General features: G+C 41.1%; 1 protein-coding gene across 1 annotated transcript in view; it reads right to left on the bottom strand.

The window, feature by feature from the left end:
- The window catches only part of MYO1E (myosin IE), a 239,662-nt gene that overhangs the window by 120,789 nt on the left and 99,482 nt on the right, over positions 1-19,391 (bottom strand). The window contains exons 3-4 of the mRNA XM_066275467.1: positions 12,466-12,555; positions 9,357-9,451 (exon numbers count right to left, since the gene is read on the bottom strand). Coding sequence (XP_066131564.1) covers positions 9,357-9,451; positions 12,466-12,555 — 185 coding nt within the window. The remainder of the gene's footprint in view (positions 1-9,356; positions 9,452-12,465; positions 12,556-19,391) is intronic.

The following is a 19,391-nucleotide window of genomic DNA, read 5'->3' as shown; positions in this document are numbered from 1 at the left end:
AAATCAACATTAATGTATTAATAAGGTCGTGTTCTTTTTTTTTCTTTTTTTTTTTCTGAAGCTGGAAACGGGGAGAGACAGTCAGACAGACTCCCGCATGCGCCCAACCAGGATCCACCCGGCACGCCCACCAGGGGGCGATGCTCTGCCCCTCCGGGGCGTCGCTCTGTCGCCACCAGAGCCACTCTAGCGCCTGGGGCAGAGGCCAAGGAGCCATTCCCAGCGCCCGGGCCATCTTTGCTCCAATGGAGCCTTGGCTCTGGGAAGGGAAGAGAGAGACAGAGAGGAAGGAAAGGGGGAGGGGTGGAGAAGCAGATGGGCGCTTCTCCTGTGTGCCCTGGCCGGGAATCGAACCCGGGACTTCTGCACGCCAGGCTGACGCTCTACCACTGAGCCAACCGGCCAGGGCCAGGTCGTGTTCTTTTACTAAGTCCTTCCTGTGTGTCAATTGTTGGTCCTCCATTGTTGACAAACACAATCATCAGCCTCTGGGGCAGCAGAAAGCATCATGGCCAACAACATATAAAGGGTTGGGTTTAAGAAAGCACCTGTGTTTTGCTGGTGGGGCATTGAATAGAGTGTCGACCTGGGACGCTGAGGTCCTAGAACACTGAGGTCCTAGGTTCAAAACCCCTGAAGTTGGCCCTGGCCGGGAGAAGCGCCCATCTGCTTCTTTACCCTTCCCCCTCTCCTTTCTCTCTGTCTCTCTCTTCCCCTCCTGCAGCCGAGGCTCCATTGGAGCAAAGATGGCCGGGGCGCTGAGGATGGCTCTGTGGCCTGTGCTTCAGGCGCTAGAATGGCTCTGATTGCGGCAGAGTGACGCCCCAGATGGGCAGAGCATCGCCCCCTGGTGGGCATGCGGGAGTCTGTCTGACTGCCTCCCCGTTTCCAGCTTCGCAAAAATGCAAAAACAAAAACAAAAAAACCCCGAAGTCACTCACTGGCTTGAGCATGGGCTCATCTAGCTTGAGTGCAGGCTTATCAGCTTGAGCATGTGATCACAGATATGATCCCATGGTAGCTGGCTTGAGCCCAAATGTTGCTGGCTTGAAGCCCAAGGTTACAGGCTTAAGCAAGGGGTCACTGGCTCAGGTAGAGCTCCCCAGTCAAGACATGTATGAGAAGCAATCAAATGAATAACTAAAATGCCACAACTACAAATTGATGCTTCTCATCTTCCTCCCTTCCTATCTTTCTCTCTCTCTCTCAAAAAAAAAGAGAAAAACAAAAACAAAAAGGAAGAAGAACCTGTGTTTTAGGGGGAGACTTTTACCCTAGGAACTTATGTCCAAAATAACTAAGCTTACCAAATGTCCTGACCTTGTGTCATAGTACATGGTAGTTATTAATACCTCCACTGAGACGTGGGACATTTGAGAGTCACTTATCAGTAGGGTGTCAAGAAAATGTGTGCGATTTGAAGTCAGACAGGGCTAAGTTTAAATAGGGGTTCTACCATTTACTAGTTTGAGGATCTTAGAATTGTTTTTAAACCTCATTTTCTGGACAGAACCTGTAGGAATAGCCATGCTGACACCCCGGGTGGCTATGAGGATGAAAAGAGGTGACCTACATGGAATGCACCCAGCAGAGGGCAGGCACCCAGGAAGTGTATCTTGTCTAGATTAGTTAAAGGTGATAAAGACAAGAGGAGACTGGGATATTAGGATTTTAGGCGCCTTCATCCTGGTTCTCAACTAGAATAAATTACAGCGCCTGAGAAAAGATATTGATACTCTGGGCTTACCATAAATCAACTGAAACAGAATCTCTATATGCATAGCCCAGATATCTGTATAGCCACCGAGCGAATAAGGCAATATAGGAATTAGAAACATTTATCCCTGGAAAGTTAATCAGTAAACACAAGGTATGAGTGAAATTAGCATCTACAGCAGCCACTCTCCCTGACTTGTCTGCCGGTGGACTACTGGGAATAAATTTGGGACACATCTAAAGCAAATCCTGGGTGATTATTCCTGGCTAGACCTTAACCTAATGGATAGCTGCGGCTGGCAAGAGAAAGTGAAGGTTCATAAGAAGGGGTTGACCTACTGGAGTCAGGACAGGAAAATAAACACCAAAAAGGATGGATTTTCCCCAGGGGAATAGATTACGCTGCAGAATAGAGTAACACCTTGAGGTCACTGTTTCCTGAGGTGGGGGACGAGATGGTCATCCCTCTGTTCTGAATTCAACCCTCTAATGGTAGCCTGTCTCCGCTCATGGGCTGGGCTGTGTTCCAGGGAAATAACCAGCTGAGCTGTCCACAGGCAGAACTTTCCTTTACAAATATGAATTTGGATCTTTACCGCTCACAAAAATTAGGGGATATTTCAAAATGAATATGAAGCGACATAAAAAAAAGAAGCATTTGATTTTTTAAAAATTAAACAAGAACATCAGAAAAGCGAACGAGAAGTCCAAGAAAGTTGTTCAATTATGCAAATGAGATGCCAAACCAACTTTTATTTCATTGGTGAAAAAGCACTATACAAAAGGCTGAAAGTTCTGGACTATCTGCACGTTCCCTGGTCCCCTCATTTTTGTGAGCAGTATAATTCACACTCATTTGTGAGTTTGGTAGGCCAGAGTCAGTCTACCTGAAACTGCTCGGCTCTAGTTATTGTGACAAGTCTGTGGACATGCAAAACTCAGGACTAAGAAGCCTTCCTTGGAGGCTCATGCTTGAGAAGACAGCCTGTCTCCTTCCTTGATTTCTTTCTTTTTAAATTCTGTTTGTAACTGATTTCTAGTCCCGAAAGAGTCAGCTGCCAGTCCACTCTGTCAGCATACCCACCTCTTTAGAAAACATGAGTAAGGTTGGGAGGAAACTGATAATACTGCCTCTCTGTGCTGATATTATCCCATCTAAACAGTATGCATTTCATCACGTAGATGACAAGGTTACACCAGGGAAACTGGGAAGTAAAGGATGGAAAAGAACACCAGAGAGATTAGGTCATTAATTTTTAACTTTCCAATTAAATAATACTAAAAATTCCTAGTCTTTCTAGCTATGGCAAAAGCCCTAACACAAGGAGCGAGTTTCTCTTCCAACCCCAGGAGAATGGGTTTTGTCTGGTTTCTGGTCACAAGGCCTGCAGGCGGTCAGCATTTGGCTCAGCCCCTAGCTGAACAAGGACCCAGCTCTCCCAGTGTCACTGGCTGCAAACTCCCCACCCACAGCAGCATTTTCTTGCCTTCCGTCCCCTCTGCCATATTAGGAAGAAAGAGCTCCAAAACCAGGAGAGACCTCAGAGGTCATCTGGTCAATCACTTCACTCACAAATAAAGAAACCGAGGCCCAGACAAGTGTTAGGTTTGTTGTCCAGGATCATAGAGCTTTTAGAATAAACCATGACCTGCCAGAGGTAGCAAACCTATTTTCTCAAAGCAGATGAACCACAGATCTTGAGTAATGAAGAATTAACTCAAAAACTTAACACAGAGAGAGGTTGGGCTTTTGACCTAGGTTATTGGGAGGTGATCTCTAGACCGCTGGTATGTCCTGCCTGACAGGAGTCTCTCTGGGTGCCTGGGGGCCTTGAGATAGTCTAACAATATGATTTATGATGGAGGTTTTGGAAAGCACCACATAATTTCTGACTCTCCTCCCCCAGAGGAACAGGAGACTAAAGGTTCAGCTATGCTGTGATTGAGCCCAGATAAAAACTTCTGGATACCAAAGACTCCAGTGAACTTCCCTGGTTGGCAATACTATTGCCATAACTGGAAGGCAGTAACACCATTCATTAGTTCACGGGGAGCAGACAACCAGAAGCTTCACGTTTGAACGCCTTTCAGACCTTGCCTTATACGTCTCTACTTTCTTCTGATTCTGACTTATATCCCTTTGCTATATGATAAAATGGTAATGATCAGTACAGTGCTTTCATGAATTTGGTGAGTTATTCTAGTAAATTATTGAAACTGAGACGGTGGTGGGAACCCCTGGATTTGTAGCTAGCTGGTGTCTGAAGTGAGGACAGTCTTGAGGAGGATTGTGCCTTTAATTTGTGACGAGTGACCCGACTCTGGGTAGTTAGTGTCAGAAGTCAAAACAGCTCCCTGTTCCACTATTTCCTAAATTAAAGCATAGACTGTAACAGAAATCCTCAGATCAGGGCCTCGGCTTCCTGAACAGTTTGAAAGAAGAATCACAGAAGTGGGCACGTGTCCTGCTTCAGTGCATTTGTATCCTGCAGGGACGGATTCAGAGGGATCTGAGAGTGGCAGAGACGTGAGCTGGGCAAGACAGAGGCAGCTTCCAGACTTGTGAAGCTCGTGTAACAAGACCATTCCCTTCTTTCTCATCTAAGAGGCTCAGAAGGAAGGAGAAGAGACAAGGAACTGAATTAGAAAACTCATCCTGTACTCTCATTTGATTCCAGTTAAGAAAATGCCTCCTACCACTCTACTGGCCAGTGACCTGGGGTCAAATAAAAGCATTTCCTGTTAAGCAACCTAATCACCTAAGTATTTCTTCCAAAGGGCTAAACCTGCATTAAGCATTTAAATCTAACCGCCAATTTGCAGAAAATCCAGTTGAAGGAATTAGTGTAATGAGATCATGAGGAAGTGACAGGGAACTCAAGAGTTGAAATTTTAGCTTGAGTAACGGTGGCTTTGGTTATGGTCCGCGGACTTAATGGTTAACGCAAGTAAAAGCTCTGTTCCAGGAACTGGGATACCTGAACAGGCAGGTCTACGTGACTTAATGAGATCTCCAGGTAATACACTTCTGTGCCCCAGGGGACTGCACGCAAAGCCTTTGTGCTACAAGAACAGCTGCCTGCTGACCACATCTGATTAGCTCTCCCTTGAAATTCCAAAACCCCAACCTACTCTTTTCTTCCCCTTATAAAAAGGTTGGCTGGGGTTGGGGTGGAGATGATTTGGGAATGTGTTTGGGAATACAGTAGAATCCCTGGCTCCTTAGATTGCAGGCCATTTGAATAAAGCACCCATAAAAGATTCAATCCCTGTCTCTATTTATTAGGCTGAATTGGTGGCAGGCAGCACCAGCTCTAATATTTCTGGTTTCAGAAGCAGTTAGATAAGTCTAAAAGGTGTCTACAGGAAAATAAGGTTGGTGTCTTCACCAAGTCAATGTCATTTAAAAAAAATCATATGCAAATGAACCACTGTTCCTTGATTTACATAAATCAGCAGCAAAGAATGTTTGCAACATCTTGAGAAATTTGAATGTGGATTGCTTATTTTTAGATGATGTTAAATTTTTATGAATTATTTAGTTGTTATACCAGTATCCTGGGACTAAAAAAATGTTATTTTCCAGAGATGTGTATGGAAATATTTAGAGGTAAAATATCATTAAGTCTATATTTACTTTGAAATACTTCAGCATTCTGTTATAGTTTTGACTTTGAAACCATATAAATATTGTATACAATTCTAAAACCAAATTAAATAAAAAAAATTTTTTAATGTTAAATCTCTAAAATCCAAAATGAAATAAATGGCCTTGGCCAGATACCATAGTTCAGGTGTTTAGAACATCATCCTGATTCTCAGTCAGGGCACATTCAAGAATTAACCAATAAGTGCATAAACATGTGGCACAACAAACCAGTGTCTCTCACGTCACCTCTCCCTCTTTCCCTCTTCCTCTATCTCTCTAAAATCAATAAATTTAAAAAATTTTTAATGAAATAAATAAACCTAACCATAGGTCAACTTGGAATGTTAACGACCAAAAAGGATTATTTTAAATGACTTTTAAAACCCAATATTTTGACTGTACATCCTAAGGACAAAAAGATTAATAAAGAGCCTGACTGGTGGTGGTACAGTGGGTAGAGCGTTGACCCAGGATGCTGAGGTCCCAGATATCCAAAATCCCAAGGTCTCCACCTTGAGCATGGGCTCATCTGGCTTGAATGTGGGATCATTCACATGATCCCATGGTTGCTGGCTTGAGTCCAACGTCACTGGCTCGGCTGGAGCCACCCTGGTCAAGGCACGTATGAGAAGCAATCAATGAACAACTAAAGTGACGCAACTATGAGTTGCTGCTTCTCATCTCTCTCCCTTTCTGTCCTCCTCCCTTCCTCTTCCTCTTTTTCCTCCCTCCCTCCCTCTCTCTCTCTCTGGCCAAAAAAAAAAAAAAAGAACATGGAGATTTTATAGTTATTTCAGTATTGCTACTAATAACATTGATATTGTTATTTAAAATCATTAGTTATTTGCTCTATTCCATTATATATACATTTATATGTTTACTTATAGGCATACAGATACATATTATTTCTATTTCTACACTTACACTTATATATTATATACACATAATATAAATCGTATAATTGTGAAAACATCATTAGGAACCAAAACTTTCAGCATTAAGAGAAATGAGGTACAAATATAAACATCAAAGAAGTAAAATCTTATAAACTTAAAGTGGATTGAAAATTATCAATATGAACTTATGTGTTTTTTTTTAAATCATATTTCTCTGTCCTCTGAAAATAACTAGTAGCTTTGACAACATATGGCAGTGAGCACTTAGTGACTAGGCTGGTGGTCTTTAAATATAATTTCCCATTAAAAATGAACGGGAACAATGTGGTGAAATGGCTGATTCCAGGGCTTGGCAGGAAACAACTTAAACAAGAAAACTATCAAGGACTGTAAGGATCCTATAAAAGGAACACAGGAGCCAATACAAAGGGCTCTCATTGGGCAAAGTTAGAACCTTTTGAGCCCTAGAGAAAAACTGCAATGAAGTTAAACAGATAATATATTTAAAATTCACTAGTTTGGAAGGATACTGAAAATGAAAATGTATTATTACCTTGGAAGGTTCGATTCACTGCTTTAAAAATTAATCAAGACAGTTGTTGGGGAGTGAGGGTGTTATATTGAGTGGGACACTTGAATCCATGTTAACACAATAAATTTCAAAATTTAATAAAAAAATAAATGTTCAAAAAAAATTGGTCAAGATAACGAATCAAACTTTTTATCTAGTTTGCCAATACAGATTGTAATTCAAGTTAACCAAATAAAAGAATCCCATCTAATAAACAGAAGAAATAATAGAATTAGAAAATAACTGCTTTTCAACCATTAATGAAAAAATGACTGTGAAATGAGAATTTATAATGGATGGACTCACTGGCAAATTGAACATCACACAGAGAGAGACCAATAGGCATCGTTCACCAATAAAAGCCTTAACTGCAGAGCATTGCTGATGAAGCATTTTTGCCAAAGAATTGAATCTGAACCTGACTGAGCTTTTAGCTATAAATAGCAATTTACAGGAAATAAAGAGGACAGTATAGTGTCTATAGTGTCATGGTATACAATCAGCTAATCCCAGACTACAGAAAATTCATGAGGACAAAAGACCTTTATTTTAATTTAGTGAGAGGAGGGGAGGCAGAGAGACAGACTCCCTCAGGTGCCAGACCTGGATCTACCCCGTAAGCCCACTAGAGGGTGATGCTTTGCCCATCTGGGGTGTTGTTCCATTGCTCAGCAATCAAGCTTTTCTTAGCACCTGAGGTGGAGGCCATTAAACCATCCTCAGCACCCAGGGCCATTTCGCTTCAATCAAGTCATGGTTGTAGGAGGGGAAGAAAGAAGCGAGAGGGGGAGAGGTAGAGAAGCAGATGGGCGCTTCTCTTGTGTGCCCTGTCCAGGAATCAAACCCAGAACATCCACACGCCAGACTGATGCTCTACCACTGATCCAACCGGCCAGGGCAAAGACCTTTTTAACAAATAAATGCCAAGAAAACAAAAAGAGTAGACTTAAGAGATATAACAACCAAGGGTACTGTGTGAACCTTGTTTGGAACCCAAATAAAGACAAACCGACTATTAGAAACAATTTACTAGTGATATATTATAGATTATATAGATTATATATAGATTATACCTGAAATCTATATAATTTTATTAACCAATGTCACCCAATAAAGTCAATAAAAGAAAAAGAAATCATACAAACAATTTTTACAAATCAGTTATGGAATAGGACTGATATTAGATGATGTTAAAACATTATTTATTTTTTGAGGTGTGATATAAATGATCTTTTAGAGGTCCTTAAAATAAATTATTGATGAATGAAATGCCTTGCTATCTTGGATTTGCTTTAAACAAGCAAGTGGAAGCAGGATGGAAAGATTAGGTAAAATAGGGCCGGCCGTATATTAATGAATGTACAAGTTATATGACAGACACACAAGAGCTTATATCACTCTTTTAAATTTTGTATAGATTGGTAAATATCTCTAGTAAATTTTTTTTCAAAAGTGCTTCAGATAAAATACTAAAGAACTAAAAAAAGATGAATGCAAATATGACAAAATGTTAACAACTGCCAAGTTCTAAGTGAGGGGAACGTGGAGGCTTACATTTTCTCTATGTTTGAGAGTGTTCATACCAGTAAAATTGTAAAAGCACTTAAATGCAGCAAAGACTCAGAGAGTTGGGTCAGGTTAAAAGGATTTTGAAATGTAGCTAGAGACATCGAAGGCTGGCATTTAACATGAAGGCCCACAGAAAATTAAAAGCAAATGACAAAGTTCAAATGTGAACTAAATTATTAGGGAAAGAATAGGAGGGTCTAGCTGACAGAACAGTGAGACTTATGACATAAAGGATCATAAAGGATCTTCAACTCAGAGTAAAGCTAAGGTATATCAAATCGGTGTTTTATAATTTTTAGTTCCGGGCCCCAATGACGATCAATAAAAGATCTGGCTAGGACCATGTGCCCTAAAGCCTTAAGTGACAGGGTATAATGATAGGGTATAAACAGCAACCCCATGGAAGCTCAAAAGTTTTTTTTTTCTTTTGTATTTTTCTGAAGTTGGAAACGGGGAACAGTCAGACAGACTTCTGCATGTGCCCAATCGGGATCTACCTGGCATGCACATCAGGGGGCAATGCTCTGCCATCTGGGACGTTGCTCTGTTGCAACCAGAGCCATTCTAGTGCCTGAGGCAGAGGCCACAGAGCCATCCTCAGCGCCTGGGCCAACTTTGCTCCAATGGAGCTTTGGCTGCGGGAGGGGAAGAGAGTGACAGAGAGGAAGGAGAGGGGGAGGGGTGGAGAAGCAGATGGGAACTTCTCCTGTGTGCCCTGGCCTGGAATCGAACCCAGGACTCCTGCACGCCAGGCCGAGCTCTACCACTGAGCAAACCGGCCAGGGCCTCAAAAGTTTTTATGATTTGGAATTATAAAATAAACCAAGACAAAGCAGAGAGTGTGCTTGTTACTCAGATACATCAGCAGCTATTGCAAAAGCACTGCTTCTCGACAGAATTTCTAACTCCAGCATGACCTCACCTCCTCTCTACCTAGCAAGGCTCTCTCTCATACCTGATGATGACACATTGGTTCTCTCTGTCAATGATCATATTTCTGTACATATTATCTGCAAGAGCATAGATGTGTGGTGGGTTTTCATACTGTGCCTAGAAGAGCAAAACAAAAAGACAAAAACAAAACCATGGTCAGATAGAGAAACACATTAAGATTATTTCTTTTCTTGGCCTCGGCCCATACCACTGTATAGTTCCAACGCCTATAATCGTATCTCATAGGTGACATAACACGAGAATGCATAAACTTGTTTAGGTCATAAGGAGTGACACCTAACAAAATAAAGAGGGAACTTGGAAGTACTCTTCTGTAGGTGTTAGTGTGACTCAGCCTGCAGACATGACCCCTGTCTTCAGACACTCCAGCACACACCCTTCCACCCAGACACGCCTCTGCAGATGACATTCTATTGCTAAACGTTCCGAAAGACTCTTGGGCAACAGACCTACTGTAAAACCTGGATCTGACTTTGTACTAGAATTCTAAATTCCTACACAATTTTTTTCTCAGAGGCAAGTTGGTTGGAGATAACTATGGATGAAGAGACAAACTAAAAATTTTCCATGAGAAGAGGGCAAGAGGGATGGTTCTTCCAACTGATCAACAGGTTTGTTCAGTTTGTTTCATCTCAGTGGAGGGAAACATCCTACCACACTAGGACTGTGTCCTGGGTTTAGTTTCATGGGATTTCTTCGCTGTGCATAAATATAATTCACCACTAAATTCACTGTCTCAGGACTACTTCAGACCTGCTGTCTGCAATTTCTTGGCACCCTCCTCCACCACTCCTTCAAAATGTACTGAAAAGAAAAATACTTTATGTGGTATATATAAAGCTGGAGAAAAGAACACTCCTTAAATTTAAGGCTCTCAAACATAAAAAAGTGAAAACAATACCAGGTCCAGAGTGAGATGATTCTGCCTGTCTTTCCCTTCACTGGTCCGTCTCCATCTTTAAAGTGGAGATAATAATGCTCATGCTACCTATGTCCCTGGGTAACTGAGACGATAGATGGGACAGTAATTTGAATGGGTAGAGCATTATGCAAAAGTACAGCATCGTTTACTAATCCAGTTTTGGTCCTTACTATACAGTGACTTACTATAGGGAAAAGGGGCCTGGCCCAGAAATCGCCACTTGTTGCAAGCTGTGGCAGATCAGAATTGAGTGATGAGAGGAGATGAAAAGGAGGGGCCTGGATGCTTGCACATAGGTTAAGTATTGATGTATCGAACATCCACGCTTCCCCACATGCTGTGGACGGGAGGCTCACAAGGGGAACTGCCCAGTGAGGGTTGGAGGTTATACCTGGGACTTGTCGACCGAACAACTCCAAAGAGGAACAGAAATATTGATATAGCCCTGAGTTCACCTTACAGTCAAAAGGGAATGCATGGATATATAGTCTTAAAATGGCCTTTCAGCTTAGATTGCTTATGCAGGATTATTTTTAACACCTCTTTGAAAACAGGGAAATAGATTATATGAAAGAAAAAAAAATGATGGAAAATATAAAGAAATAGGAGAGAAAGCTGTGGGTATGGAGGGAAAGGTGTGGGCAAGTCACTGCCAAATAAGGCTGTAAAGCTGATTAACTAGTTATACTGGATCTTTGCATGTGACTGTTTTTAAATTTTTAAATTTATTTATTGATTTTAGAAAGAGAGAAGAAAGGAGGGAGAGAGAGAGAGAAAGAGACACTGACCTGCTGCTCCACCCATCCACGCATTCCTGGTTGACTCCTGCCTGCACCCCAACCAGGGATCGAACCCACAACCCTGGTGCCCCAGGATAATGCTACAACCAACTAAGCCACCCAGCCAGGGTTGCATATGATTGTCTTTCATCCTGGTTTCCCATCTATGGTGTCTACCTATAAGAATTACACGGTAGGTATTTCCTCTACCCAATTCTTCCCTCTCCTGAAGCCCATGAAAGTCATCAGGACCTGACTTCCGCTCTCACATGCAATAGATTTGAGTACTTTACCTCTCTGAGCCTCAGTCTCCTCATTTATAAAATGGGGCCTAAGAATAATGCACAGCCAGCATTCGGGGCTGTTTTATTATTGTCTCAAGTGTAACATAGCACCTGGCACTCAGCAAATAACAATTTTACAACACTCTGCTACCATTAGAGTTAAAACCAAACACGTATTTTTTAAAATCCTAGGGCATTTCTTTAAAAAGAACTGTACAAAAGATGAATGGTGTAAAAGGAACTCACACAGCAATGCTTTTCAGAGAACTGGAAACCCGCACGCACAGTGCCTGCACCCATTGGCCTTGGCGATCATTGAGAATGCCAAGCCAGCTCCGAGCCCGCTGCCCCGGGACCCCGCTGAGCAGGGCGCAGGGCAGAGCCCAGGCGCTGCTGACAGTGTCTCCCTTGTGCTGGGCTCCCATAAAGGCAGCATTATCAAAGGTCTTTCGCGTGGCAGCCTCCTTCGGCTCTAGCGACCAGCACCATTCATCTGGCAACAATGGGGTGGGCTCTTGCTCTGGGTAAATTGCCTTCCACTTCAACTGATGAGTTGTGTGGGCTCTCTTTTGTTTGTTTTCCAGGGGTCAGGATTAATGAATGCTCTTGTGCCTCTGCTGCAAAGAAAAGAGTGAAGGGGAAAAGCTGCCGAGACAGGAGACCTGGGGAAGTGATGCGCCATGTAATGAATACGGTATCTATTTTTACCACACAACTGAAATGACTATGGTGCTGAGTCTGAATGGGGACCAGAGTCACCTTAGTAGATAAACTAATAAAAGATTCATTTTTCATGTCCCAGTCATAACCCAATTTATTTTTAACCCATTACTGATTTTTGTAGTCATTAGACTTTTGTGGCAAGTGTGGAAGAAGGAAGATCCCCTTACACTGCAGGTAAACTAATTTTGTATATAATATACCAGTATGAGTTAAACAGTCCTATGCTTTTCTGAGCAGAACTCAAAAGAGCAGCATGTCATTGAAAACCAATGTCACCCACTGAGCTTCCCAAATAATAATTCATAATAAGCAAATGCAAATGCATTGCAAACATCAAGAAAAACTACCCATGCATCAAAGAAGCCAAAAACACAACAGTAATTTTTGTGCCATGTAACTTACCGCTCCTTGGTACATTTCAATTTCCTTATCCCCAAAGTACGGCATCTGCTTGAAAGGGTTGACTGAGATCAGTACGGATCCTATATATGTCTGAATTTATATCCAGTTAAGGTCCACTGTTAATCTTCATAGCTACGCATTTTTTAAAATTAGGTAACCAGATGTTATCAAATATTCATAATGATTATACAAAAAAACCCTTATGTTCTTGTTTTCTAAAAGATCACAAATAAAGACAATGGCATTACCAACTAGCTCAAATTTTTAAAGTTTTTTTAAATGTTTACTTTATTGATTTTAGAGAGAGAGAGGAGAGAAAGAGAGAAGAACATCCATCTGTTCTTGTATGTGCCCTGACCTGAGGATCAAACTGGCAAACACTCCACTTTGGGATGATGCTCTAACCAACCGAGCTATCTGGCCAGGGCTAGTTCCGATTTTGTTCCTCTCCAGGAAAAGTAATGAACTTAATTACCAAGGAGCTACAAAAAGAAATTATTGTTTTAAATGAATTGAAGCACATTCTTTTAACATGGGTAACATGCACAGCTAAAAAAAAAATGACCAAGGAGTAGAAAGAGTGGTTATCATTTCTTTTTTCAAATGAATACTGTTTTTTCCTTGGAACTTTCATATACTTAGGTATACTAAGAATGTATCAATTTATTCATTTAACAAATAGAGGGAGACAAGATGAATTGAATAGCCTTACTCTTTAGAAGCTTAGGGGAGCTGAGTTATATCTATATTAGTCAGAGCAGAAAATTACAAACTCATACAGATCAGAATTAGGGGAAAAGGTTTTATTTCTGTACCAGGGATCCAGGAAGACCTGGATAATGGAAAAAATATTTCCATTTATTCATTTAACAATCAACTAGTTTCAAGTGTGTGTCTACAACATTCCGGGCACTGTTCTAGATGCTGGGGATATTGCAGTAAACAAACCAGATACAACAGACCAAACCTCCTGCCCTAACAAAGGAAAAAATCATTAAAAAGAAGAAAATGATGACAAAAAAATTAAATGACACACATATTCAAAATTGTTTCTTTAACTAATGATCTCAAAATGTTTAGAAATTTTGCAGTTGAAGATGTAAAGCTATGAGATTTCTTTCCCCAAGGAGACATCTATAGATTTACATATTAAGACCCAGATGTCAAATAGAGCAGTGTGGTCAATCTGGTCAGATTGCCTTGTTCTCCAAGTCCAGTTCTTCCCTGACCTTGGCTAAGTCATAGCTGTAAGCCGCAGTTAATGGATGCTGCGGCAAAATAAGACCTACTTGAGAGAACTGTTATGAGAATTCAAAGAAATAAAGAGTACAAAATGCTTAGTACAGTGTCTGGTGGGTAACAGATTCAATTTCCTTAATTCATATACTTCAATATGCATATTTTGTCACATTTTAACATCTCGGAGATACAGAATTGGTACTATTATAGAATACAAATGAGCCAAATGTTGGAGTAAATCATATAATATTTAAAAATTACTATTTCTACACAAAGGTGAGAATGTGGAATGATTCGGCTGCAATCTTGCTTCCTATTGCCCTGACTAGAAACATCTCAGACTTGAAAGTGCTGAACCTGAAATGATGGTATAGAAGATGAGGCAGTATTAAGAGCACACTCAGATGTACCCAGTGCTCGTCTGGGGGCAGTAGTGGCACTCAGAGAAAATGTGAATGAGACAGTGAGTCATCGCTGAAAATTGCCAAAGAGTCACAGAAGAGAGCCACGAGCAAATGTCATTACAAGTGCCAAAGTCAGATGAGGCCACCAACAGAATAATGGCCTACCTTTTCTTTAGGCAAAATTTATTAAAATAGATAACTTTATAATTAAAATTATTAAGCAGATAAGAAATGTTTATAATTCTGTAAACTAACTGTTGACAACACTGATATGACACATACACATTTACATAATACTAATTAATCTAAGCTTCTAATCACAACCCTGTTATTGTTTTAATCCTAGTTTACTATAAAGAAACCCGAGGCGTAGAAAAAATTTTTTTATACATTTTGTAAAAGATTTTATTTATTCATTTTAGAGAAAGAAGAAAGAGAAAGAGGTGGGGAGGAACTGGAGCAATCAACTGTGGCTGCTTCCTGTATGTGCCTAAACCAGGCAAGCCCAGGGTTTCAAACTGGCAACCTCAGGGTTCCATTTCGACGCTCTACTCACTGCGCAACCACAGGTCAGGCAGAGGCAGAGAAAAACTTTAAAGCTTGATTAAAGTCACAGGCACATCAGAGGCAGAGCTATGATCCAAACTCAGGCAGTCTTGTTCTAGAGTTCGCACTATATTTATTGTCTTTTAAGATTAGCGGGTATTGTTGCTATTGTTGTTTTTGTTATTGGTAGAGTTGCCAGATTTAGCAAATAAAATAAAAACTTCCTAGTTAAATTTGAAGTTCAGACTACAATAATTCATGCATCTATATCCCAGATAGATATGCCCCATGCAATATTTTGGACATGCTTATACTAAAAAGTTACTTGTTGTTTATCTGAAATTCAAATCCTAAATCGGCAGCACAAGGATATCATGAGGACTGAGAGGCATTCGGTTAGAGAGCTCTATGGTCTCCTGTAAATTATAGATTCCGTGATTCTTTGAGTACTCAGAACTCTATTTCCCTTAGTCAACTTTTTCGGTATCCTTGCCACACTGTAGGGACCAAATCAGAACAAACAAACAAAAAAATGAGGTTTGGCTCTCATTCTAGTTCTCCTGCTAAGCAAATATGGCAATTCTTACCATAAATCCAGTTTTTGAGAAATAGAGCCTTACTATGACCATCCTCATTTCAGAAGAAGAGGATGTCTGTCTACATTTATCTCTAGGTAAACACAAACTTGGGCAAGTATGAGGTTTCCGTGCAGGAGCGGGCTCCCTCCCTGAGTTGTGAGGGGAAGGTCAGGACCGCCACCTGTCCTGGACAAATTGACCACTGCACACGAAGAAGAGCTGTCTGAGGACGTCAGCCAAAAGAATTACATCCTCCGCATTCCTTCCTATCCACCAAACCCTTGGTTATCAAATATTGATAAATATGAACAGGGTTCCATAAGAGCTCCTATAGAAGCCAACACAGTTTTTACTGTTAATAATCTACTAAGAGAGATCTTCTAAAGACTTGACTTTCACATAGTCTATATCAGGGGTCCCCAAACTTTTTTCACAGGGGGCCAGTTCACTGTCCCTCAGACCGTTGGAGGGCCAGACTATAATAAAAACTATGAACAAATCCCTATGCACACTGCACATATCTTATTTTAAAGTAAAAAAACAAAACAGGAACAAATACAATATTTAAAATAAAGAACAAGTAAATTTAAATCAACAAACTGACCATTATTTCAATGGGAACTATGCTCCTCTCACTGACCACCAATGAAAGAGGTGCCCCTTCCGAAGTGCTGCAGGGGCCAGATAAATGGCCTCAGGGGGCCACATGCGGCCCGCGGGCCGTAGTTTGGGGACCCCTGGTCTATATAAATTCTGGTAAGGGCCTGGAAAGGAGACATTCAGAGGAAAAACTTCTTTCAGACTCCTCGAGGCCAGCCCTGAATCCATGTGGGAAGAGGGGAAACTCACTGTGCCCTAAATTTCCCAGTTGGGCTCTGAGGGGGCCATATTATTTGGGAGGATTTCTGAAAATGAAAGCTTGGTTTGAAATGGAAGAATTGAGATAAGAGTATTTAACTTAGACTTAAAGGAAACAAACATATTTGAGTTATTTCAGGTGAGAGAGTTTGGCCAAATTGTTTACCTAACTGCCTGCCTTTTTTTCTACCTGGATGAGTCTGCAGAGACCTCAGACACTCCCTTGAGAGCACAGGCCTTCTACTGGGCTGGGGCGCCGCTCCAGAACTCAAATACTCACTCCTACTCCCTAATGCATTATTCAGGTGTGCCCTTGGAAAAAGCTGTTCCCATCATCGTCTCTACCCACATAATCTTTGGCGATGAAGGTGTGGCCCAAGGTTAATTTTGAAAATATATGGAGCTACAACGCTATGATACAAAACAAAACAAAATGAAACAAGCAAACAAGAACCCAGAAAATGTAATATAAAACCCATCTTATTTAATAGAATTTGCAAGACAGAAGGGATCCAACAGATCTTGGTTCACAAATGCTTGTTGTGGATCTTTGGGGGTTTTCATTGGTGGGCAACAAGAATGACAAAAAGAGAAACAATGCCCTGAATTTTTCATAAAGCTCAACTTATTCAATATAAAAGACTGTCCTTTTATTCTTAGATCTTATCTTTTCTACTTTGGGAGGTGGTGTTCAAATATTCTTTGTTTTAAATTTTTTTTTTAGAGACAGAGAGAGAGTCAGAGAGAGGGACAGATAGTGACAGACAGGAATGGAGAGAGATGAGAAGCATCAATCATCAGTTTTTCATTGCGACACCTTAGTTGTTCATTGATTGCTTTCTCATATGTGCCTTGACCGTGGGCCTATAGCAGACTGAGTAACCCAGGGATCCCCAAACTATGGCCCGTGCCGCACTTCCAGAAGGGGCACCTCTTTCATTGGTGGTCAGTGAGAGGAGCACTGTATGTGGACGCGTGCAAAGTGCGGTGTCACTCACATACAGTACTACTTCCGGTGACACGGGATGCACGCGTCACGGCTCCAGAAGCGCGTCATATCACTTGTTACGGATAGCAGTGACAAATATGGAACCAGACATTGACCATCTCATTAGCCAAAAGTAGGCCCATAGTTCCCACTGAAATACTGGTCAGTTTGTTGATTTAAATTTACTTGTTCTTTATTTTAAATATTGTATTTGTTCCCAGTTTTTTTACTTTAAAATAAGATATGTGCAGTGTGCATAAGGATTTATTCATAGTTTTTTTTATAGTCTGGCCCTCCAACAGTCTGAGGGACAATGAACTGGCCCCCTGTGTAAAAAGTTTGAGGACCCCTGGAGTAACCCCTTACTCGAGCCAGTGACCTTGGGTCCAAGCTGGTGAGCTTTTGCTCAAACCAGATGAGCCTACGCTCAAGCTGGCAACCTCAGGGTTTCGAACCTGGGTCTTCCCCATCTCAGTCCAACACTCTATCCACTGCGCCACCACCTGGTCAGGCCAAATATTCTTTCTTTTATGAAATGTGATGGTTGTGCAGCTTCTGTAAGTTTGTTCCTAATGGTCTTATTAGACAAAGATAAAAGTTTAACTTTAAAAAAAAATTCTGTAACTAGTGAGATCTCCCCAAAGCACCTACACTGATCTAATGAAGGTTCCTGTTTTTATCACAGAAGTGAGGTGGGGAGCTGAGGTGACATTCCTGAAGACATATGTGGAGAATGGTCAAGCTGGAACTTGAGCCCCTGGCTCCGGCCGCCAGACCAACCTTCATCTCACTGCGGCCCCCCCAGCGCGAGCTGAGTGCCAGGGGCCAGCCCTCCCTGGGAACACACGCGCTGCTTTCAGCTCCGGTTGGTCTGGCACAAAAGTCTCAACCCCTCATTCAAGGGCTAAAGATGCCAAATACACTTGAGTGTGGTCTTTGAGTAAAAACAAGTTTGGAAAAGGCTGGACCAAATGAGCACGAAGTGCTTTTACACAAGAACTATTTTTGTCAGCCAAGTGGCTATAAAGGATGTCTTGCCAGGCATTAGAGCAAATACTGCAATGTTTTCCTCACATATTTTTGTGTGTAACTGTAAGGAGTGTGGCAACATTCAGGAAAAAAAAATGGGTGGTAAATTAAACCTTCCTTGTCATAGGATAAATAGCTGAAAAATGTGGGGTTTCATTGGTAAACCACGTTAGCATTTTCTCAGTAGATGTTTTTCTAATGTAGAACAAAGAAATGTGCATTCAGCCCGAATGCATTAACAACTGATTATTCCAAATGCTGACCTTCAATACAAGACAATGTGCCGGTATCAGATGTAGAAGAGGCGAATATGAGCAATTTTATAATTTCAATGTGAAATCGAACCTCTTCTTGCCTTAACTCTTAATGTTAGGAGAGAGAGGGAGAAAAACACTTTTATTTCTAATAATGCTACTCTATCATTATAATATTCCCTTAGCACTGAACCGATAAAGAAGGTATCACTTATCAGTGGCAAAGCATTGCAGCCCCACCCTTGGTATTATTTAATAAATATCCAGCAGACCCATCAAGCATCCTCAGAGCTGAATGCTGCTCTGTGCCATCGACGGAAATCTCATTGATGCCGAGTTTCTCATTTATTGAGTGGGCAGAGATTTCTAAAAACACGAAGTCATTAGTGGTCAACAAACTCATTTCCTTGGTAGAATACATGATTAGTCAGTCAAGGATTTGAAGGCATTAATTCAGAGGCTCGTAATCAGCCCCCTCTCTGTGACTCATTTAGAAATTCTGCTGTCTGAATATAAAAAGCAAGTCTTGATAGTCAACAAATTTTCAATGAACACGTAATACAATGCATCCTGCCAAGAATGATGCAGGAAATTAAAGTACATGATGCAAGAGGATCCCACTTTTTTGTTAAAATTAACGAGAGCACATGTCTATATGCATGTCTATATGTGGATAAATTGAAAAATATATAGCAAGAGGTTATATAGGAACGAACCCTATATGGTGATGTTACTTTCCTTCTGTCTGCTTGACTGCATTTTACAAATCATGCTAAATGAAAATGTATTGCTCTCAAGAGCTTTTTAAACTTTGTGTTTTAAAAGAAGGCATACAAGACACAGTCCTGGCCCTCAAGTAATCTCTGGTATTTGAGGGGTAAACGAACTTTGTGGGGAGAAATGAGTATGTCTGGGTTGGCTGCTGACAACCACTGACGTCACTTTTTTTTCTTTTCTATCCAGCTTATCAAAACTCGTGTTTCTATGTAAACAATAAGCTGAACGTGCTCATTTTAAGAACATTCCAATA

The sequence above is a fragment of the Saccopteryx bilineata genome, chromosome 4, assembly GCF_036850765.1.
Source record: "Saccopteryx bilineata isolate mSacBil1 chromosome 4, mSacBil1_pri_phased_curated, whole genome shotgun sequence".
Taxonomy (NCBI): Eukaryota; Metazoa; Chordata; class Mammalia; order Chiroptera; family Emballonuridae; genus Saccopteryx; species Saccopteryx bilineata.
Note: the sequence above shows the minus strand (reverse complement) of the source record. Positions and strands in the feature narration are given on the sequence as shown.